The sequence below is a fragment of the Littorina saxatilis genome, linkage group LG2 (assembly GCF_037325665.1).
Source record: "Littorina saxatilis isolate snail1 linkage group LG2, US_GU_Lsax_2.0, whole genome shotgun sequence".
NCBI classification, from domain to species: Eukaryota; Metazoa; Mollusca; class Gastropoda; order Littorinimorpha; family Littorinidae; genus Littorina; species Littorina saxatilis.
This window is the reverse complement of record NC_090246.1, coordinates 40,842,024-40,865,872: the sequence shown is the minus strand read 5'-3', so window position 1 is coordinate 40,865,872 and position 23,849 is coordinate 40,842,024. Positions and strand designations below refer to the sequence as shown.

Genomic DNA, 23,849 nt, shown 5'->3' with positions numbered 1-23,849 from the left:
TATCGCGCGGGTAGCTTTCGGCAGAAACGAATTTTTAGGATGGAAACCAATTTGTGGTCGTGTCTAGGCGTAGGACTGTTCCTGCCGCGTTTGTATGCACGATGGTCCATGCTGTGAAGGACCGTAAGTCTTGTGCAGTTTTCATTGGGTGATTGGGGTTAAAGTGAGGTGATGGGGGGGGGGGGGGGGGAGGACGCGGGGAGGAGTAGACACTGTGGCTCAACTAATTTAGATTAATCTCATGATCTGTCCCCGTCTGTGCAGCAGTGTCATCGCAAGGTTATTTACCTACTTGTATATCGATCATTTTTTTCGTCTAACTTGACAGTCTTGAAGTCTATTTTCGGCTTTGCTTCTTTTGATCATTAAAACTCCTCGACCCAGAAGACGGCTCAAAACTAATTAATCGGGAACGTGATCAACTCTCTACCCTTGTCTGTTGACAGCGACCGCCTACTCGGTTTTTCTTTCCAGTCATTGTCTGATTTTGCAGGTGTTCTTTACTTTTAAAGAATGGCTGTTTTGTTGGCAGCAGCGTTGTAGATTATCGTTTTTCCCAAAGTTACAGAAGATGACACCATTGAAGTGCAAAGTCTGGACATATTTCGTCGTTCTATTTTTCTTTCTTACACCCTCTCTCCCCACCGCCCCCTGCTTTCAGGTCAGATGATACCATAGATGTACAATATCTTAAAATATCACCAGACGGGTGACCTCCTCCAACAGCGCCGAAAATGGGATGATTTAGGATTATCACCCAGGGTGACGTTCGAAAGCTGGTTTCAAGACTGACTGTCTCGTGAATAATGATTTCGCACTGCTGGACTCGAAAACCTGACACCGTCGTCCCACCCCTGGACTTTAAAGGATGTAATGCCCAAGAATCAGGTTTCTTACTTACGCCCTTTGTTTGCATTCAGGCGCGTCGATGTACGTACTTGCGCACGTTAAAGACGCCAGGTATGCAGCAGAAGCATGATCGCATACCCGTTTGCGGACCAATCAGAGCAGGTCGTTGAACTGCGTGGCAATGCTGTAAAGCTCTGATTGATGCGTGGGCTGAGAGAATTGGGATGGTGATGAATCAATGTTTTACTCATTTATCATATATGCAGCTTCGTTGCAGCTTCTCGTTGTATTAATCAGGCTTGATTTTTTTTTAACCCACCCACCAGGGAAAAAAGAAGAAGATAACAAGTCGCGTAAGGCGAAAATACAATATTTAGTCAAGTAGCTGTCGAACTCACAGAATGAAACGCAATGCCATTTTACTCGTAGCATCGTCAGGCCACCGCTCATGGCAAAGGCAGTGAAATTGACAAGAAGAGCGGGGTAGTAGTTGCGCTAAGAAGGATAGCACGCTTTTCTGTACCTCTCTTTGTTTTAACTTTCTGAGCGTGTTTTTAATCCAAACATATCATATCTATATGTTTTTGGAATCAGGAACCGACAAGGAATAAGATGAAAGTGTTTTTAAATTGATTTGGACAATTTAATTTTGATAATAATTTTTATATATTTAATTTTCAGAGCTTGTTTTTAATCCGAATATAACATATTTATATGTTTTTGGAATCAGCAAATGATGGAGAATAAGATAAACGTAAATTTGGATCGTTTTATAAATTTTTTTTTTTTTTACAATTTTCAGATTTTTAATGACCAAAGTCATTAATTAATTTTTAAGCCACCAAGCTGAAATGCAATACCGAACCCCGGGCTTCGTCGAAGATTACTTGACCAAAATTTCAACCAATTTGGTTGAAAAATGAGAGCGTGACAGTGCCGCCTCAACTTTCACGAAAAGCCGGATATGACGTCATCAAAGACATTTATCAAAAAAATGAAAAAAACGTATGGGGATATCAATCCCAGGAACTCTCATGTCAAATTTCATAAAGATCGGTCCAATAGTTTGGTCTGAATCGCTCTACACGCACGCACGCACACACGCACACACATACACCACGACCCTCGTTTCGATTCCCCCTCGATGTTAAAATATTTAGTCAAAACTTGACTAAATATAACAAGTCGCGTAAGGCGAAAATACAATATTTAGTCAAGTAGCTGCCATTTTTCAGCAAGACCGTATACTCGTAGCATCGTCAGTCCACCGCTCATGGCAAAGGCAGTGAAATTGACAAGAAGAGCGGGGTAGTAGTTGCGCTAAGAAGGATAGCACGCTTTTCTGTACCTCTTTTTGTTTTAACTTTCTGAGCGTGTTTTTAATCCAAACATATCATATCTATATGTTTTTGGAATCAGGAACCGACACGGAATAAGATGAAAGTGTTTTTAAATTGATTTGGACAATTTAATTTTGATAATAATTTTTATATATTTAATTTTCAGAGTTTGTTTTTAATCCGAATATAACATATTTATATGTTTTTGGAATCAGCAAATGATGGAGAATAAGATAAACGTAAATTTGGATCGTTTCATAAATTTTTATTTTTTTTTACAATTTTCAGATTTTTAATGACCAAAGTCATTAATTAATTTTTAAGCCATCACGCTGAAATGCAATACCGAAGTCCGGGCTTCGTCGAAGATTACTTGACCAAAATTTCAACAAATTTGGTTGAAAAATGAGAGCGTGACAGTGCCGCCTCAACTTTCACGAAAAGCCGGATATGACGTCATCAAAGACATTTATCAAAAAAAGGAGAAAAACGTTCGGGGATATCAATCCCAGGAACTCTCATGTAAAATTTCATAAAGATCGGCCCAGTAGTTTGGTCTGAATCGCTCTACACGCACGCACGCACGCACACACACACACACACACACACACACATACACCACGACCCTCGTTTCGATTCCCCCTCGATGTTAAAATATTTAGTCAAAACTTGACTAAATATAACAAGTCGCGTAAGGCGAAAATACAATATTTAGTCAAGTAACTGTCGAACTCACAGAATAAAACTGAACGCAACGCAACGCAGCAAGACCGTATACTCATAGCATCGTCAGTCCACCGTTCAGGCAGTGAAATTGACAAGAAGAGCGGTTTAGTAGTTGCGCTGAGAAGGATAGCACGCTTTTCTATACCTCTCTTCGTTTTAACTTTCTGAGCGTGTTTTTAATCCAAACATATCATATCTATATGTTTTTGGAATCAGGAACCTACAAGGAATAAGATGAAAGTGTTTTTAAATTGATTTGGACAATTTAATTTTGATAATAATTTTTATATTTTTAATTTTCAGAGCTTGTTTTTAATTCAAATATAACATATTTATATGTTTTTGGAATCAGAAAATAATGGAGAATAAGATAAACGTAAATTTGGATCGTTTTATAATTTTTTATTTTTTTTTACAATTTTCAGATTTTTAATGACCAAAGTCATTAATTAATTTTTAAGCCATCACGCTGAAATGCAATACCGAAGTCCGGGCTTCGTCGAAGACTACTTGACCAAAATTTCAACCAATTTGGTTGAAAAATGAGAGCGTGACAGTGCCGCCTCAACTTTCACGAAAAGCCGGATATGACGTCATCAAAGACATTTATCGAAAAAAGGAGAAAAACGTTCGGGGATATCAATCCCAGGAACTCTCATGTAAAATGTCATAAAGATCGGCCCAGTAGTTTGGTCTGAATCGCTCTACACGCACGCACGCACGCACGCACGCACACACACACACACACACACACATACACCACGACCCTCGTTTCGATTCCCCCTCGATGTTAAAATATTTAGTCAAAACTTGACTAAATATAAAGAAGAAAGAAAACAAAAAACACACGAGTGCGAAAGCAAACGGGCGTGTAGATCGTTTGGATTAACAGGAGATAAAACTGGCAATGGGCAACTTATTTTAGAATCCTCTTTTTTTATATTTAGTCAAGTTTTGACTAAATATTTTAACATCGAGGGGGAATCGAAACGAGGGTCGTGGTGTATGTGCGTGTGTGCGTGCGTGTGTGCGTGTGTGTGTGTGTGTGTGTGTGTGTGTGTGTGTAGAGCGATTCAGACTAAACTACTGGACCGATCTTTATGAAATTTGACATGAGAGTTCCTGGGTATGAAATCCCCATACGTTTTTTTCATTTTTTTGATAAATGTCTTTGATGACGTCATATCCGGCTTTTCGTGAAAGTTGAGGCGGCACTGTCACGCCCTCATTTTTCAACCAAATTGGTTCAAATTTTGGTCAAGTAATCTTCGACGAAGCCCGGACTTTGGTATTGCATTTCAGCGTGGTGGCTTAAAAATTAATTAATGACTTTGGTCATTAAAAATCGGAAAATTGTAAAAAAAAATTAAAAATTTATAAAACGATCCAAATTTACGTTTATCTTATTCTCCATCATTTTCTGATTCCAAAAACATATAAATATGTTATATTCGGATTAAAAACAAGCTCTGAAAATTAAATATATAAAAATTGTTATCAAAATTAAATTGTCCAAATCAATTTAAAAACACTTTCATCTTATTCCTTGTCGGTTCCTGATTATAAAAACATATAGATATGATATGTTTGGATTAAAAACACGCTCAGAAAGTTAAAACAAAGAGAGGTACAGAAAAGCGTGCTATCCTTCTTAGCGCAACTACTACCCCGCTCTTCTTGTCAATTTCACTGCCTTTGCCATGAGCGGTGGCCTGACGATGCTACGAGTAAAATGGCATTGCGTTCAGTTTCATTCTGTGAGTTCGACAGCTACTTGACTAAATATTGTATTTGCGCCTTACGCGACTTGTTTTTTTCTTACCCGAGTATTTATTGAGATAACAGTTATCCATTTCGTCACCCCCCGCGGGTTAGGGGGAAGAATTTACCCGATGTTCCCCAGCATGTCGTAAGAAGCGACTAACGGATTCTGTTTCTCTTTTTACCCTTGTTAAGTGTTTTTTGTATAAAATATAGTCAATTTTTGAAGATTTTAGTCAAGCAGTATGTAAGAAATGTTAAGTCCTTTGTACTGGAAACTTGCATTCTCCCAATAAGGTAATACATTGTACTACTTTGCAAGCCCCTGGAGCAAATTTTTGATTAGTGCTTTTGTGAACAAGAAACAATTGACAAGTGGCTCTATCCCATCTCCCCCCTTTCCCCGTCGCGATATAACCTTCGTGGTTGAAAACGACGTTAAACACCAAATAAAGAAAGAATCCATTTCGTCAAGCGCTACTGCTGGATGCACAGCTTGCGAAGAAAGATCGTACAGATTTTCGTGTTTATACCTTTAAGCTTTGAGGATGTACATGTTTTTCAAACGGGTCGATTATTTACAGATTTGGGGGTTTATGTCCTAAGCTTACGTAACGGACATTCATTTCACAATGTTCGTTTTTATAGATTTGTTTGTCTGAACCAAAGCCTAGAGGATTACTATGTATTTTATTGCATACCCCCCGCGGGTTAGGGGGAAGAATTTATCCGATCCTCCCCAGCATGTCGTAAGAGGCGACTAACGGATTCTGTTTCTCCTTTTACCCTTGTTAAGTGTTTCTTGTATAGAATATAGTCAATTTTTTGTAAAGATTTTTAGTCAAGCAGTATGTAAGAAATGTTAAATCCTTTGTACTGGAAACTTGCATTCTCCCAGTAAGGTAATAGTAAGGTAATATATTGTACTACGTTGCAAGCCCCTGGAGCAAATTTTTGATTAGTGCTTTTGTGAACAAGAAACAATTGACAAGTGGCTCTATCCCATCTCCCCCCTTTCCCCGTCGCGATATAACCTTCGTGGTTGAAAACGACGTTAAACACCAAATAAAGAAAGAAAGAATTTTATTGCATCAGGTGTGAAAAAAATTAACATCTGGGTCCATTGCGTATTAAGGTCCCATTGTTACTAGGCGTTGTTAGCTTTGCCCCCTTCCATTTGTTGCTAGCTGTTTCTTCCCCCGCATGCGTACGCATGCACACACACAGACATACATCTCACACCTACGAGCATGCAGACAGACACCTAACGCATGTAGACAAAGTCACACGCACGCGCGGGCGCGTGAACACACAAAGACATACACACACACACACACTACCTTTTTCCTTTTTGCTCCTTTCTCCCAATATACACCTTCGCTTAATGCCTGTAAGTGTAAGTTTATTAGACTGTGCCTACATTATGCCCTCCCTGGCGGAAGCCTCGTGAAAAAAGAAGCTGTAATGGATTTTGCTAGTGATTATACCCTTGGGGTGACCAGGCTTTATCTGAGACCAGTGGTAATTACAAGTGTAGGCCAGGCAGCAGAAATAACAGGGTCTGAGAGAAGAGCGCTTGAGAACCATCCTTCGTTGTCAACTATGGTGCCCAACAGGTCGCAGTTAGTTCGATTATCTATGGACAGGGTTGTTCATCATGATCGTTTTCTGGTGGTGGTCATGTCTGGCCGTGCGTGGGTCATGGGGGATAGGCTGTGTGGGGTTTTGTGCATTTCTGGTTTATCCCAGTGAGTCGTCGGAGCTCGGGTGTGGGAGGCACTGGTGGTGACAGGCCAGAGGTCGAATGCTGTTGTGGGGACTGTGTGTGTGTGTGCGTTTGTATGTGTGTGTGTGTGTGCGCGTGCGTGCGTGTGTGTGTTACAATTAATGCTACCGCGCAGGACTGCCTACACTTTGCAAAAGCAAGTCTCTTAAAATCTTAATTAAATGTTTTAAAACAGAAAAAGGAAGAGCAGTCTTTCGGGTTGGGTTACTTCCACTGATATACTTCCCTTGTTTTTGTATGTGAAGCTGTTACTAGGCTGCGGCGTCATAGATGGTGGGCCGTCTTGCCGCCAGGCGGCGCTTCTGGACTACTTTTTGTTACCAACACCAGAGAGAAGCAGCACCCTGAAGCGCATTCACTCACTTTGATTTGATTGATTACCATACTTGTGGTGCGTTTTCGAGAAAATCGTGCCGACATTTGCGTCTAGATTAGGGTACATTTGATTCCCCAGATTCTTGAGATTCGTCAAATTCGCAAGAAAAAAAGGGGAAAAACGAAGAAAAAACAAACAAAATCCCTGTCATGATACTGTCCTTTGTGTGTAAATCATCATGTTTAGCACCACTGGCCTGTCCAGTCTTTCACGTGGATCTTTCCACTTGAACACTTAGGTCTTACCAAACATCTGCAGCATGACTGCGTCCTTTGCGGAGCAAGCTTTTTGTGCTGAATTCATTTCACAGATGGAAATAGCAGTCAGTTACAAAATGTATTCAGCAAAAAAGTTTGACTCTGAATTGACTACATGCAGCCAGGGTTAGTCGATTTTTGGAATATATCCAAGTAGAAGGATTCTCTTATCCTATGTATTAGCCTGTCTAGATCTTTATTGGCTTACACGATCGCTCCCCAGGAAGGAAGGTACGTTTGATTCTGGTTAATCAGTCACGCAGTGTCTAACGGTTAAATTAAATCCGTCGATGTCTCGTAAGGGCAGTCGCTTTAAGTGGCTTGATGAATTGATGGGGTACAGAGATCAGGCCTCGGGAGGGGATATTCCTTGTGAGAAACAGATAGCGACATTAATTTATGCGGCGCCTTGCAGATCCGCAGTGTTGCGAAAGGGTACGGCCTGGATCATGCATCAACTGCCTGAGATTCTTTCCCTGATTACAGCCCCAAACTATACCAGTATTTTTTCATTGACGGGCTGAGCTTCTAGTATTACCGTGATTACAGCCCCAGTCTATCAGTCGTGTTCGTGGATTGGCTAAGATAACAGCCCTAAACTCTCAGTCTTTTTTTTTACAGCAGTAATGGTCAGATAAGGTATCATACAGTCCTGAAAGATTACCCTCATGGAAATTGGGGTTGCTTTCTCCCTGCGAGCTGCCATTCATTATGGTGCCCCCTCCCCCTTCTTTTTTTTGTTTTGTTTGTATGCGTGTGTTCGTGGTTTCAAACCTTGAGACTTATGTTGGTGATTTGGGATCTTTGTTGTCCGCGTGCGTGCACAGTCATGGGGTTGTTTTGACCCCCGAGGAGAGTCTGCAAAATTAGGTCTCTCGCCGATAGCGTCGATGACGGGCCAAGTTGATTTTGTGGGGAGATGGGTGTTGATATTACAGTAAGTATAGTACCCGCAGTGAGAGCCTCTCCTGATGAGAGGACCCCCTCCCCCCCCCCCCCTAAAGGACAACTGCTGAACTCCCTTTGTCCATGTGTGATGGGATGGAAGGAGGAGGAAGTTAATTGTTTGAAGTAGTGGTAGGTGTTGTTGTCACCTAGTTGAAGTAGACCCCGAATTAAGGAGCGCACCATGTGGGTGCCTCTTTAGTGTCTTGCACTGAACGAACAACACTTGCTCTCGTATTGGACTTCACACACATATCTAGAGTGGGATAGACAAGAGTTCACTGGCACAGATCGACTAATCACTTAATGCAACATGAAACTCTGCAAAACCATGACTGTCGGTTCACATTTCTCTTTAATTCCTGTTTCTTTCCTCGCCAACCCAGCCAATGGATGTGTGCCACAGTGTGACCACACAACAAATAATCATGCAGTCAACATCATGCTGTCTATCAACACAGAGTACAAAACAAGGCCGTCTTCTCTCTAGTTCTGTTCTGGACAATTCTCTTGTTCTGGACAGTTCTGCTAAAAATCTCAAACGCTACCATGTACATGGAAATAGGTGGGGTCAAAGCCACCCATCAGAAGTTAGCTAAACAAAACTGACCATAGAAATTGGGATGTGCACGTTAAAGATACCACGATTGACAAAAGGGTCTTTCCTGGCAAAATTGTATAGGCATAGATAAAAATGTCCACCAAAATACCCGTGTGACTTGGAATAATAGGCCGTGAAAAGTAGGATATGCGCCGAAATGGCTGCAATCTGCTGGCCGATGTGAATGCGTGATGTATTGTGTAAAAAAAATTCCATCTCACACGGCATAAATAAATCCCTGCGCCTTGAATATGTGCGCGATATAAATTGCATAAAAAATTTTTTTAAAAAAATCCCTGCGCGATATAAGCCTCATATTGATTGATTGATTGATAGAAATAGGTGGGGTCAAAGCCACCAATCAGAAGTTAGCTAACAAAACTTACATCGCATCTCATTGGTCAAGGCAAGTCAACAAATTACAGCCTTATAAACACACACGGCTGAACGTGCAACATGAAAGAGGAAAGCAACATTCTAACACCCTCTTAACAAGGCTTTGATCTGAGCGCATCACGCATCATCACAAGAACATGCTACCGGAATCGGTCATAAAGTTGTGTAACGGACCACCTGCTGGCCCGAGGCAAAGAGAGGCGGCACTTGAAAAGCATATATACGACAAGCCTGAAGGTGATGGACACAGACGGCTAAGAGCGTTTACGATCTACAGGTGGTTGGACATGTGCATATCAACAGTTCACTTAGAACAGATAATGACATTTCACAAAGCATAAAGCGATAGACAAAACTTACACAAGACACAACTGACAAAAACAACATTATGATGAATTAGTAGCCAATTTTGCACTTGCATTAACCAAACTTTACTTGTCATTGAAAGCTGACGCCTGCAAGGTGGGGTACAGTGTCCTCTTACCACCGTGTTTCTAAAAACACGACATCGAAAGCCGCGATTGTGACTGATAAGGGCGGACATGAGTTGATAATACAAATCTGAAGTTACAGTCTGTCGCAAAATTCGCCCACGACAAATACGTTAAAAGCCGCCCCCGGAGTAAGTATCCAGTCTGAACATGGCCACTCTTTTTGATGCCATGAAAGTCTTGTCTGTGAAAGCTTTTGCGGGCAACGGAACTTTGAAAACAGATCTTATGATGATTCTTCATTCTCTAACGTAACAGTATTGTCGGCATTGATTCCTTTTATAACGATCTCTTCTTCTTGTCGTTTAATAGATTACTTTGGGAAATTATAGTCTGAAGACGTGAATGGCAACGAGAGGAACGCACTCAAAGCGGCGCTCAAGCGAATATCAATCTGACATCTAAATGGAGGCGACCCAGACGAATTCTATCCTCTTTTGACTAATTGCGCCATTAAATTCTAAACCACTTGAGACGTCGGAAATGCCCCCCCCCCCCCCTCCCCTTCCGCAACTATCCTGCCACCCCCCTCCACCCCAGACCCACATCGTATGCTTCCCTTGAGTCCGACCCCTGTCTGCGGCTAAGTGGGGACCACCTTTCTCCAGGATACTGGTGCCAATACCGCTTTCCGCAGATTGGTGAAACAAGTCGATCACTGGTGTTGTGGCAAAAGCCTGTTGCAAATCCGTCAAGATGTTGCAGAAATGATTTAGGGCTGGTGAGAGGGAAATGAAAAACGCGACGGTCGCCCCCTTAAACAATGTTAGACCCCTCTTCTCCGTTGAAGACTGTACGCTCCAAGGGGGCAAACCGCGGCGACATCCAATAAAGCTAAAAGCAAGGGCTGACCCGAGGGGGAGGCTGTATCACAGAGAGCAGAGAGAACATTGTGGGAATCTTCCGGGGTTTGGTGGATGGGATGGGGACTGACAGGTTCTACCTTGTTTGAGAAAGCTTTCATTCGAGGTTTTACATATAGAATTCGTATTGACAGTTTTCAACTTGTGTAAGAAAGCTTTCTTTCCACTTCCAGGCTTTTTAGACCTGATATGAATTGGGCGAAGTCGACTTCGCGAAGTCTACTTATACGAAGCCCTCTTCACGAAGCTCGGGCACTAAATTGTAGAAGTCTTTGTGAAGTTTTCGCGAATTCACCTTCGGGCTCAAGGACAGCATTTACGAATGGAACTGGTGCCGATAGTTTCCCATCATTATTCTGCATTCAAGCTTTCATTCTAGGTTTTACGGGTGGACGTGGTACTGTGGTTTTACCGAGGGAATTGATGGTTGCAGTTTCCGGACTTGTTTGATAAAGTTTCAACCTGGGGTTTACGGATGGAATAAGTACTGACACAGTTTAATTCCCAACTTCTGCAAGAAAGCTTTCATTAAAGGTTTTACCGATGGAATTGGTACTGACAGCTTCAGTCCCAGCTTGTGCAACACAGATTTCATTCTTGGTGTTACACGGAAAGGGTCTCGGGGAAACCTTGGTCCCGAGGCCTCAGGCTCTTCCTGTCCAATTCAAGAGGTGCTTCCTGTCTTTTCCCCGCAGTTTGTTTGAGCAGCAGAGTGCTTGAGACGGCCTTGAAGCACTTGAGGTTGTTGGACAGTGTTTGGAGAACTTGTATTTCCCGTGGTAAGGAATTCTCTGCAGCAGGTTAGGTTTCTGTGCTTGTCATGTCTTGGTTGGGTTTAGAAAGTCTGCTGTGAATGCATTATGTTATGAAGCGGAATGTATGCATGTATATGTGTGTCCTGTTAAAATCGATTCACAAGTCTGGAATTGAAGTGGGGTGTGCCTGTCTTGTTCAATCGATTTTAGCAGACGAGTTCAACGTTTTGAGTACAGTCAAGATCTTTTCAATGGCCACGAACATATGTGCCGGCCATACCTCCTGGCGTTTTGGAATTTTTTCTTTGCATTTGGGAAAAGTTGTCAAACAAAATAAGAATGCGTGTGTTTTGTACAGTGACAGGAAATTTCGGCACCTGCAGGCTTCCGATTTCAAAATAACATCAAGACAAAATATATTTATCTCTGTCTCTCCTTTTTTGTCTGGCTGTCTCTCCCCATCTTTATCTCTCTCCCCCCTCTCTCTCTCGGGGAGGCGGTCCAGCTAGTGCCAATTCATGGGATTTTTTTTTTATAAGAATTACCAGCGTGCAGAGATTTAATGTGAGGTATTTTGCAGTTCGATCTCGTCTTTATGTCTGCGAACCTCTTAAATAGAGGACAATGGTTCTCTTCTAAGTTATTGCTACTTTTACTACTGTACAAGCACTCTCCATTCGTTGTTCAGTGTGGGAGATGTCTGGAACTAGTATTGGCTGAGGTAAATCTTTGTGTTTCTCCGGCGGCCAAGTACACTCCACCCTCACCTTCACTCCGCGTCAATCCCATTCTGCAAACGTGTTCCTTCTCCTCTCATTTCAGTCAATTCTTTATGTTTCCATACGCCCCTGTTTGTCCGCCTTCAGGCTAACATCTTTCTTTTAATCTAAAAAATGGACGCTCCGTTTGATTAGCTTTGATTTTTGTCCAAAGCTAATGTGTACCAAAAAAATGACATTGTAATAGATGTAATGGACCCTCCGGAAGCGAATTAATTGTCTTTTTCGTCTGTCAGAAATGACAACTTCTGTTGCTTATGGCTTATATTGATCGGTGCTTTTATTTTATTCACACGCACAATACGCCCGGAGGTACACATACTACACTCACGTGTGCGTACAAAGACACATTCGCACACAGACACGCGTACAGAGAGAGACACACACACACGCACGCACTCTGTCTCTCTGTCTCTCTCTGTCTCTCTCTGTCTCTCTCTGTCTCTCTCTGTCTCTCTCTCTCTCTCTCTCTCTCTCTCTCTCTCTCTCTCTCTCTCTCTCTCTCTCTCTCTCTCTCTCTCTCTCTCTCTCTCTCTCTGTAATCTTTGTAAAACATGTTTTTTATATATATATATATATCAATCCCCCTTCTCTTTCTCGTTTGACCGTATTCATGCAGTGGAACGGACTCCTCGAAGTGCCGTTTGACCGTATTTGCTCATGTTGGGTCTTTTTTCATAAAAAAAATTTGCATGCCGATCATTGTACACACACACACACACACGCACACACACACACACACACACACACACACACACACACACACACACACACACACACACACACGCACACACACACACACATACACGAACATAAAAAACAATTCGTTAAATGGCAGGTGTATTCGCTAATAACAAATAGTACATAGATACACACACAGAGATAAAATGTGTTTGTCAATTAAGAAAATCTATTTGCCATGCTAATCAATGTCACAATAAATTGACTCACAGAAAACTGTCCGCGACCTTACATTGTGAGTACAAATCGCAAACATATGCTCCATATGTCTCACGTGAAAGACAGAGAGAGAAAAAACACATACCATTGCTGTATACGCTCACAACCGTTTAAAAAAAAAAGTAACGTGAAATGAAAGAGCATGCTAGCTTTTTTCTCTTTTCTGTTTTGTTTTGCCAGTGACTGCTCGCACACACACACACACACACACACACACACACACACACACACACACACACACGCGCGCGCGCGCGCGCGCACGATCAGGTAAAATCATACGGTCAAACGAGACTTTCCCATATGGTCAAACGATACAATTACAACGCTTCGGTTACCGTCACGGTTAACTGGACGGCGGCTACATCAATAGTACGGTCAAACGAGATACGGCCAACCGGACCCTAACCGTCAGAATCAGAATGTAAAGAAAGGTGAGGAAAAAGGAGGAGAAAATGGAAATGATGTGTAAAACAACTAATGGAAGATGAAAAACAAACAAACTCTAATTTTCTAATTCTGCTACATGCCTGGTAGCAGTGTTGCTAATGCCACTTGGATTCTTCAGGGAATGACAGCCACCCCTTTCAGGTGTTTTCACATTAGTAGCCATGGTTACCCGTTCAACGTTTTTGTCTTGTATGACGTTAACTATCTTCTTTGAAAAACAAGTTGGGTAGAAAGCATATTGGACGTTGTGTTTGTTTGTTTGTTTGTTTGTTTGTTTGGTGTGTTTTTTGGAGAGAGAGAGAGAGAGAGAGAGAGAGAGAGAGAGAGAGAATGTGTGTGTGTGTGTGTGTGTTTGTGCCTGTGTGTGTGTGTGTTTGTGCCTATGAGGCTATGTGCGTGTACCTATGCCCTTTGATAATGCACTGTCTGTTGTGTCTCCCTCTGTCGGTCTTTGTAGGAATAGATTTCACGTCAGCTGTTGCCTTTCAGGGTGACTTGCCCGGGGAGAGAGTAGGAAGGGGGGGGGGGGGGGGGGGGGGCAGCATTATCCAGTTTAAGGTTGGATAGACACAGGGGAATTAAGGGGATCTGGATTTGATGCTGTGTCTATTTGACCAATCACCTGTCTGTTCCCCTTTCAGCTTTTAGGGATTTGGAATGAACCTTGTGATGTGTGATGTTCATTTTTCCTGTCTGATTGTTCTGATATTTGATTCTTTGTGTTTAATTGATATACGTCTCCAACAACTATATCAAAATTGATGATGATGAGATAAGACCATCCCTTCACTTGGATACATACCAAAAATCAACAACATGAGGCCTTCCTTGTAGATTGTAAGCCACTGGTGGCTTTTTAAGGTATTAATTCATTGAAAAAAGTCCCACTCTTCCCAGAAAGCTCTCAAGTTGTTGACTTTTGGCAGGTGTCCATGTGGAGGGATGGTCTACTAATCCCATGTACAAGCTGGGCCACCAGATCTGAGATGTTGAGTGGAATTGTTTTCACAGAGAAGACTGTGCCTTCCATTTCAGAGAGCTAGTAACGGTTTCCTGCCTGCAGCACCTCTTTCTGAACGCTATCAAAAACAAGAAGAAAACAAGAAGAAAAACAAGAAAGAAGATAAAACATATGAAGAAGAAAGTGCAGACGAAGTGACAATGCCACAAGCCTTTTGGGCCTCTGTTTGTTTTTTTGTTTGTTTTTGTTTTGTTATATGGAACGATGGCACTAATTAACATGAATTTGTGTGCTGACTGAAGGCAATTTGGACTTGTTACTGAATGAAGCAATCACATTACAAGCTACATGGATATGACATTGTATGTATCTTAAAATCTGTCCGGGATGACCAAGTTGAATTTACCTAAAAAGTAATTAATGTCAATTGATGTAACGTATTATGTTCCAGGACGTTAACATGGAACGACCGTCAAAAAAGCAGCTGAAGAAGGGCGGAGATGTGGCAAAATGTGAAGAAAAGACCAGCTCCTGCCAAGAAGGAGAGGAAGGAGAGGGAAATAAGTTCAAGCAGCTGTTCGGTTTCCGCACAAGTGACCTCACTTCATGGAACCGATTTGTTCATCTTATGTCACGCCCCACTGACCCTGCCAGTCTTGCCTGCCTCAGATTCTTCTTTGGTAAGGCACAGAGTAGATCTATGTAAATTGCAGTGCATTGATTTATACATGCTTGTCTAGTCTGTTTCTCTCTCTCTCTCTCTCTCTCTCTCTCTCTCTCTCTCTCTCTCTCTCTCTCTCTCTCTCTCTCTCTCTCTCTCTCTCTCTCTCTCTCTCTCTGACACACACACACAGTGCACACACACACAGTGAACAGTTCACACTCACAGACGCACCCAGACAAACACAACCGCACACGTCACACTCACCTTCAATAACCCTGTCTCGCCCACACTTTTTTTATTTTATTTTTTATTTTTAGGAAAATGATTATTGTTGAAGTTTTTAACTTTTAGATTACCTTCTCAAAATCAGATTCCTTCTGGCATTTCCAAACAAAAATTTCTCTTGAAATTTCTGAAGCGAGCATTGTAAAACTAAAAGTAAAATAAAATGAACATGGAGTCTGATTTTATGTATTAGGTGTATAGCAAAGGGAGGACATTTTAGCACACATGATCTGCAGATTGCACCTTATAGTGCATGTTTGATTCTGCATGCATTTTACATCAACAACAACAAGCATTAATTGGGGGATGCTTTCAGGATTTTTTGGATGCTTTTTATTACTATCTTTTTAATGATTTTTCATGATCTTTACATATGCCGTTAAGGGTATAAAGGGGCATACTAGCAGAGCTTAACTCCTCGTTAATATTCTGACATTAAATCATCCAAACCGTTTGAAGTATAAGTAGGTAGAAATCCTGATAAGCTTCTTCGATAGTACAGGTACATCTGGTACATGTATATCACAGCTGTTTGAAACATAGTACTGTACTCAAGAATATATTAAACTTATGTTTCTCGTTGCTGGAATTATAATATTGGGAATATGATTGTTTTTATTTTGATCTGAGCAATCTTCTTATCTTGATTTGAATTGTTCGTAAAATGTGAAGGATACCTAAGCTTGCAGCAGCTGTAGAAGATCATAGTGACGCACATGCACACACACACACACAAATACACACACACACTCATACACACACACATGCATGCACACACGCATGCTTTTTTCAATGCCCAAGATAGACTGTACATTTGACATACAGACTTATCATCTTTTGAAGCGTTTTTAATTTTTAAAAATCCATTAAATTACATATCTTAACCCGACTCACATTTAGCATTAACTTCAGATTAATAGCTTGGACACTGAACTACGCTTCACCCCTAAGGGGGAAGAAACCCCTTAAAAAAGAACGGCCTTGACTCAACCCAAGTTAACCAGAGTCAAGGTCATACCGCTCTCGCGACCTATCACGCGAGACCCAACCGCCGCCATGTTAGAAACGTCACTCCTACTTCAGCCTCCGATCAGCTCGGACGTGTTTTCACAGCTACGCTACAGGCTTTCAGCCTACTACTGTTTTTCAAGCAGTATTTTCACCCCGTTCTACAGGTCCCTGCCTAAGCAAGATTGGGTGAGCTCTTTCTAATTTGTTCGGCTCCTGTTCGTTTGTGTCTTTCTCCGTCTTGCAGTCTGTTTCGTGTTTACGTTTCTTAGACTGTTTGTTTTCGTCAGCTATGGCTGACAAAGAGAGAAAGAAGCCTCAGACTAGGCAAATGGCTGCTGAGTGTTCGCCTAGTAAGGACGCACTTAAAGAGACAGGCAAAGTTACTACCGTCTCAGTTCATGACCCAGTTTCTCAAACTACCATGTCCGTTAATATTTCGGACCCCGATAGCCCAGTCATGCCTGTACTGAAAGAAGCTAAAAGTAAGGCTCCTTCAGCCAAGAAGAGACGTAGTGGTAAAGACAAGACTAAAGATGATTTTTCCTCCCTTTTTGAGAAGTTTTCTGTCAATATGAATAACATGTTTGCACAACAACAGCAGTTTGCAGCCGATTTGCATGCTACTCGTAAAGAGTTACACTCGCTCCCAGCGGGGGTGGGCGGAGTGGCTTCGCTGGCTTACGCTAAGGCTCCGCCGTCATGCACTATCACGTCGGCCGACGTGCACGCAGAGCAGGGTGATTGCTTCATTCAAGGGGCGGTTTCACGCTCTTCAGGTTTGTCAAGTTCACCGGTAGCCAGGTTCTCTGGTGAAAGTGTTCAAGTTGGGCCGGAACTAGTAGCCCCCCCGCCGCGGCTGGGGGGTGAAAGTTTGACTTTCCCGGAGGCTATCGCTCTTTATAAGAGGCGGAACTCATGGGGGGTCAACACCGGACAACAAGTTGGGCCGGAACTAGTAGCTCCCCCGCCGAGGCTGGGGAGTGAAAGTTCGACTCTCCCGGAGGCTATCGCTCTTAGTAAGCGGAACTCACGGGGGGTCGACACCGGACAACGAGACAGTTGTACTCACAGGCAGACTGGTATGTCTCCGGTGAATGTATACAAGTCTCAACTTCCTCCCTCTGGGCAGGAAGCTGCTTTCGGGCAGGCTTTGCACGGTCCGTCCGTTTTGCAATCAGCCTCGCCTGTGGTGGATCGTTTTAGTGACGCAGCTAGTCACAGTGACTTTCACGGTACAGCCACAGCAGATTCGGAGGTCGACGATTCTCACTCACTTTCTGAGGAGGAAGTTGATGTCAAGTTGTCACTCAGACTTAAACCAGCTATGGTTACTGCAGCTCAGGTGTCTGCTAAGTACTTCGCTGAAGGGGTGACAGCTATGACAAGCTCTGCGGCACCACCACCCTCAGCGGTCGGTGATTTCCGCCCTGCCTTAACGGAAGTTCAGGGATATCGTTTTAGCGAGTCTCCTTCTGTTGCTTACGAACTTTCCAAGGTGCTGGCTAGAACTTCGGGTTCTGAGAATAGCTTGCCTGTGGATACTGTGCCTTTACTGGCGGCACACGGTCAGGCGCCTGATTCTGCTCAGCCATGGCTTGCCTCAGGCCAGTTACGGATGGCGAGCACTTCTTTTCATGCACGCAAGTTTGCTCTCTCCCGTCGCCACCACAGCCTTATCGAGACTTACGCTTTGCCGAGTGCACCGCTTCCGGTCACTCCGGAGTTGGCTAATCTCAGAGAGGATGTCTATCGTTTTGACAAAACTTGTGCTTACTCTGAAGGCGCTTTGATTGGTTTGGAAGAGACGGGAAGATACTCGTTGGAACTTGCTTCTCTTTCAGAGACACTTCTCAGATCTCTTTCTCGGTCGATCGCGGTGTCGTTGGATCCTTTCGAATTTCGAAACGACGCTAGCGTGAAAGACGTGCCCATACTCCTGGCATCTTTGGCGAAGGTTTCAGCCGAACAAATGACAGTCGCGGCACGGTTGTACGCTCATGCGGTTTACACACGCAGGGACGCTTTCTTGTCTGGCTCCAGAATTCAAGATAAGTCTACTTTGGACTTGCTCAAGGTCTCCCCTTTCACAGAGGGTTCTTTGCTTGGTCAACCTTCACTTGACGCGCTTGACAAACAAACACAAAACGCTAAGGACTTAGCGATCGCAAAGCTTGCCCAACACGGTTTCGCTAAGCCTCAGGCCAAACAACAGGGTCCTCCTAAAGCTTCTTTCACTTCTGCTAATCGAGGACGCGGCTCTCAGCATTCACAGTCCTCTTTTAGGGGTAGAGGCAGGGGCGCGCCTTACCCCAAGAAGAAGCCGTCTTTCGGCAATGCTAGGGGGTCGGGTCGAAAACCTAACCCCCAATGACGAGGCCCCGAGCTACTCATCCCCGCAGCCCCCACCCTTTTGGTGGCGGGCGGCCCCTCCCGGGCCCTTCCCTACTGGTTACAGCATGTAAACAGTCAGTGGATCGTGGGGATAGTACGTTCGGGGTTCAGGCTGCTCTGGAAAGAGGAGAAAGCGCCTCTAACCAGAACACCTCCTGCGTTCAAATTTCCGACAAAACCAGAGGCAAAGGCCACAATTCAGTTGGAAATCGCTGCTCTTCTTCAAAAGGAAGCAGTGGAAGTTGTTTCAGACCACAACTCCCCGGGTTTTTACGGGAGGATATTTGTAGTCCCAAAGAGCTCGGGAGGGTGGCGTCCAGTCTTAGACCTGTCCCCATTGAACAAATTCCTCCGGGAGATTCGGTTTACCATGGAGACTCCCTTTTCTGTTCGGGAGGCACTCAGACCGGGGGATTGGGCAACATCAATAGATCTGACGGATGCGTATTTTCATATACTCATGCATCCGTCAGATCGAAAGTGGCTCAGATTTCGGTGGGCAACAGACATTTATCAGTTCAGGGCTCTCCCCTTCGGCTTGTCTCTGGCCCCTTGGGTCTTCACAATGGTGACACGACAACTTTGTTCTCTGGTCAGACAAAAAGGCATTCGTCTGCGTGCATATTTAGACGATTGGCTCGTACTAAATCAGAACCAGCAGTCTTGCAGTCTTCACACGCAGGCAGTGTTGGATCAGGCAAACGATCTAGGTTTTCAGATCAACCAGAGCAAATCAGAGCTGATACCGTCACAAAACTTCACGTATCTAGGGATGACCTTCGATACGGTGGCATGGTCAGTTCGTCCCTCACTGAGAAGAGTCAACAAGCTTCAAGACCTACTCAGGTCTCTCAGGTCTCAGAAACAGGCCAAGGTCAGGGTCTTGGCGTCCGCCTTAGGACAGATGGAATCTATGGCCACTCTCATTCCGCTGGGGAGAGTATGCAAGAGGCCGTTTCAGGCTGCACTCAACTCAGAGTGGAATCCGGCTTACCAGGGCTGGGATGTCTCTGTTCAGATACACAGCTGGATTCGACACACCACCAATCAGTGGTTACAGGCAGGCTTGTTTCTGGGAGTTCCGATTGTGCTTCCTCCTCCGGAGGTCGACATGTTCACAGATGCGTCTCGGGTGGGCTGGGGTGCTCATCTTGCACAGCTCACGGCCTCGGGGACTTGGCCAGAGAGTCAAGCCCGGTCTCACATCAATGTGTTGGAGTTGGAGGCAGTCTTTTTGGGGCTTCGGAGCTTCTTCCCTGCCGTTGTCGGAAAGCATGTTCGGCTACATACCGACAACACCACGGTAGCGGCCTATGTGAACAAGCAGGGCGGTTCACGGTCGCAAACACTCTCAGTCAGAACTCGTCAGATCCTGCGGTGGTGTGCTCAACATCAGATCACTCTGTCGGCGAAGTTCCTACCGGGTCGGCTCAATGTTTTAGCCGATGCTCTCAGCCGTTCGTCCAGTGTGTTGCACACGGAGTGGACGATCACCCACCATGCACTTCAGAGATTGTGGGTTCAGGTCGAAAAACCTGTAGTCGATCTGTTCGCTACGAGGTTTTCCCGGAGACTGCCAGTATTTGTCTCCCCGTTTCCCGATCCGGAAGCTTGGAAGACAAACGCTCTGGAGATCAACTGGTCGGATCTCACGGCGTACGCCTTCCCTCCGTTTCAACTGCTGGGCAGGGTACTCAGAAAGGTCGAGATGGAACGCCCGTCCCTCATTCTGGTGGCTCCAATGTGGACAAGCCAACATTGGTTTCCGGACCTGCTTCGTCTCACAGTAGGTCCTCCCATTCCGCTAAACCTAGAGAAGGGAGATCTGCTACAACCACGCACGGGCGTTCTTCACGAGAATCCGCAGGCTCTGCGCCTTCACGCGTGGAGACTTTGAGAAAATCTTTGCGTCGCTCAGGTGCTTCTGAAGGGACTTTGGATCTGGTTCAAAAGGCTCACAGGCAGTCTACTAGCTCGGTTTACACCTCACACTGGTCTGCATGGGTAGCATGGTGCGCAGATAATGGGGTCGAAGCTACATCTCCTCGGTCAATGCAGGTAGCAAATCATTTGTCTTGGTTGGCCTCCCAAGGCAAGTCCCCATCATCTCTTAAGGTCAGGAGATCAGCGATTTCGTCCACCTTAAAGCAATTAGGTCGCACTATTTCCCTGGGTGGAGTTATTGCAAGCGTGTTAAGGGGCGCTGCATTGGATTTTGTTAAGACAAAGACTCCAGTCCCAGCCTGGGATCTGTTTCTAGTTTTGAACTTCTTGAGATCTTCGGATTTTGAACCTTTACATTTGGCAAGTCTCCATAATCTTACGCGTAAAGCTCTTCTGCTCACTTTACTGGCTACAGCTAGACGGAGCAGCGAAGTACACGCGCTCTCAGGCCTTCCAAAAGACATCTCTGTTGAGAGTGACGGCTCTATCTCCCTTCGTTTTAGACCTGATTTCTTAGCAAAAAATCAAAAGCCTCACCATCCTGCTCCCGTTATCAGGATTCCGTCTTTGTCCACTATACTAGCACCAGGCGACCCTGACATGACAAATTGTCCAGTGCGAACACTTAGCAGCTATTTGTCTAGGACTGCTCCGTTAAGAGCTAAAGAACAGAGACTTCTGTTTATCTCACTCAATACTGCTCGGAACAGAGACCTGTCACGGGTGACTTTGGCTAGGTGGATCGCCACACTCATAAAACAAGCATATGAATGGTGGCAGAAAGGAAAAGGGGGGGGGCAGTCCGTTCTCCCCATGTCGTCTGCACGTACTCATGAGGCGAGAGCCTGGGCCTCGTCTTTGGCCGTACTACAGTCAGGAAGGCTTTCTGAAGTACTTGACGCTGCGTATTGGGCGTCTGAAGACGTCTTCATAAATTTTTACTTGCGTGACATTGCAAGTAAGCGGCAAGATGGGACCAACTCCTTACCGGCTGTGGTAGCCGCAGGACAGGTTCTTCCAAGATCATAGAGTAAGTACCCGCCACCTACATTAGCAATCTGCTAAATGTGAGTCGGGTTAAGATATGTAATTTAATCGAAAATTTTATAAGTAAATTTTGATTTGATTAATATACTTACCCGACTCACATCGTTAATACCCTCCCGCCTACCCCGCTTAGGGTTTCCATAAAAAAGAACAGATCATTTCAGTAGGAGTGACGTTTCTAACATGGCGGCGGTTGGGTCTCGCGTGATAGGTCGCGAGAGCGGTATGACCTTGACTCTGGTTAACTTGGGTTGAGTCAAGGCCGTTCTTTTTTAAGGGGTTTCTTCCCCCTTAGGGGTGAAGCGTAGTTCAGTGTCCAAGCTATTAATCTGAAGTTAATGCTAAATGTGAGTCGGGTAAGTATATTAATCAAATCAAAATTTACTTATAAAATTTTCGATTTATTAACCTTATTTGTTTCTAAGGCTTGATTTTAGAATGTTGTCAGTCTTATATATGTGGGATTTTCCACAAGTATAAACAAGTCGCGTAAGGCGAAATTACTACATTTAGTCAAGCTGTCGAACTCACGAAATGAAACTGAACGCACTGTATTTTTTCACCAAGACAGTACAGCTTCGTCAATCCCCGCGTGAAGGAAATCGCTCACCTTCCACGTGCAAAACGTAGTGATATAGACACGCCAGATTAGCGCGGTAGCGTATTGTGCTAAGCAGGAAAGCGCGCTTTTCTGTATTCTTGTTAACTTTCTGAGCTTGTTTTGAATACAACCTATCATATCTATATGTTTTTGGAATCAGGACATGATAAAGAATAAGATGAAATCATTTTTGGATCGATTTCTTAAATTTTAATCGTAAGACTAATTAATCTATTTTCGTTAATTGTGATCACATTTTAAGAGTAAACATGACATATGTATATATTTTTAGATTCAGAATGTGATGAAGAATACGATGCAATCAATTTTAAATCTGTTTGCGAAAAATCGATTTTAATGACAACTTTAATGAGCAAAATCATTAATTAAATTTTAACCCTCCAAGCTGAAATGCAATACCAAAGTCCGGGCTTCGTCGATGATTACTTGACCAAAATTTCAACCAATTTGGTTGAAAAATGAGAGCGTGACAGTGCCGCCTCAACTTTAACGAAAAGCCGGATATGACGTCATCAAAGACATTTATCAAAAAAATGAAAAAAACGTCTGGAGGTACCATACTCAGGATCTCTCATGTCAAGTTTCATGAAGATCGATCCAGTAGTTTTCTCTGAATCGCTCTACACACACACACACAGACACACACACATACACCACGACCCTCGTCTCGATTCCCCCCTCTACGTTAAAACATTTAGTCAAAACTTGACTAAATGTAAAAAATACACAGATGCACTGTTTATTCAGTAGTCTATTTCAGATGTAAGCTAGTACATCTATTTATATGCTTATAAAGAAGTAATGTTGTGTTTGTCAAATTTAAAGCACCATCACTGCAATTCCTTTTGTTTGAGACAATGAAGTTCATTTAATTTGACTTCATTTGAAGTCTGAGACTCTCTGACTCTCATGCACAGTCACCGTCGTTCTGCTTTCATCATAATCACATTTAAACACATGAGTACAATATTTTTTTGTCTTTTTATTTCATTTGAAGAGTTGAATTATTTTGCAGGCCTTCTAATGGTGTTTGATGTACTGGAGGAGAGAGGTCTGGGGTCAGCTGACTTCCTGTGGGGGAACGAGGAGCAGTGCCGTTTCCCTCTCTTCAGCTTCCTGAGTCCCTTGCCTCTTCAGTGGATGGTCATGCTGTACTTTGTCATGTGGTTAGGTAGGTATTAGGGTGTAACAACTGGAAGTGTTGTGGACAATTGGTCTGAATGCCTAATTTAATGAGTGTGGAGAAGTGAATAATGACTTTGGTGAACATAGATCAACTTTTTTTTCATCTTTGAATTTAACTTAAAACAAGACAATCTGCTGTGTGTGTTGGCTGCAAGGCGCATCTCTCCAGACTCCTGTGCCTTCTAATTCTCTGCTCACTGCTAGCGACTTTTCTGTTACTGTCAATAAGTTTCTAAGAAAATATTCCAAGTCGGCTCCACTTACCAAAGTTTAAAGAACTACGTGTGCTTGTATTGTGTAGAAAGCTGCAGAAAAGAAAGCGTTCAGTAACGTATAATGTAGATATTGAACCTAACATTAGCAATTTGTAATTAAAAGGCCTTGGTGGTACATGTAGATAGGTGTAT

At 43.5% G+C, this 23,849-nt stretch overlaps 1 protein-coding gene across 2 annotated transcripts in view; it reads left to right on the top strand.

Moving 5' to 3' along the window:
* LOC138959002 (vitamin K-dependent gamma-carboxylase-like) overlaps nucleotides 1-23,849 on the top strand; it is a 67,848-nt gene that overhangs the window by 16,169 nt on the left and 27,830 nt on the right. For both annotated transcript variants that reach the window (XM_070330359.1, XM_070330358.1), the window contains exons 2-3: nucleotides 14,745-14,973; nucleotides 23,273-23,428. In XM_070330359.1, coding sequence (XP_070186460.1) covers nucleotides 14,754-14,973; nucleotides 23,273-23,428 — 376 coding nt within the window. In that variant the 5' untranslated portion in view covers nucleotides 14,745-14,753. The remainder of the gene's footprint in view (nucleotides 1-14,744; nucleotides 14,974-23,272; nucleotides 23,429-23,849) is intronic.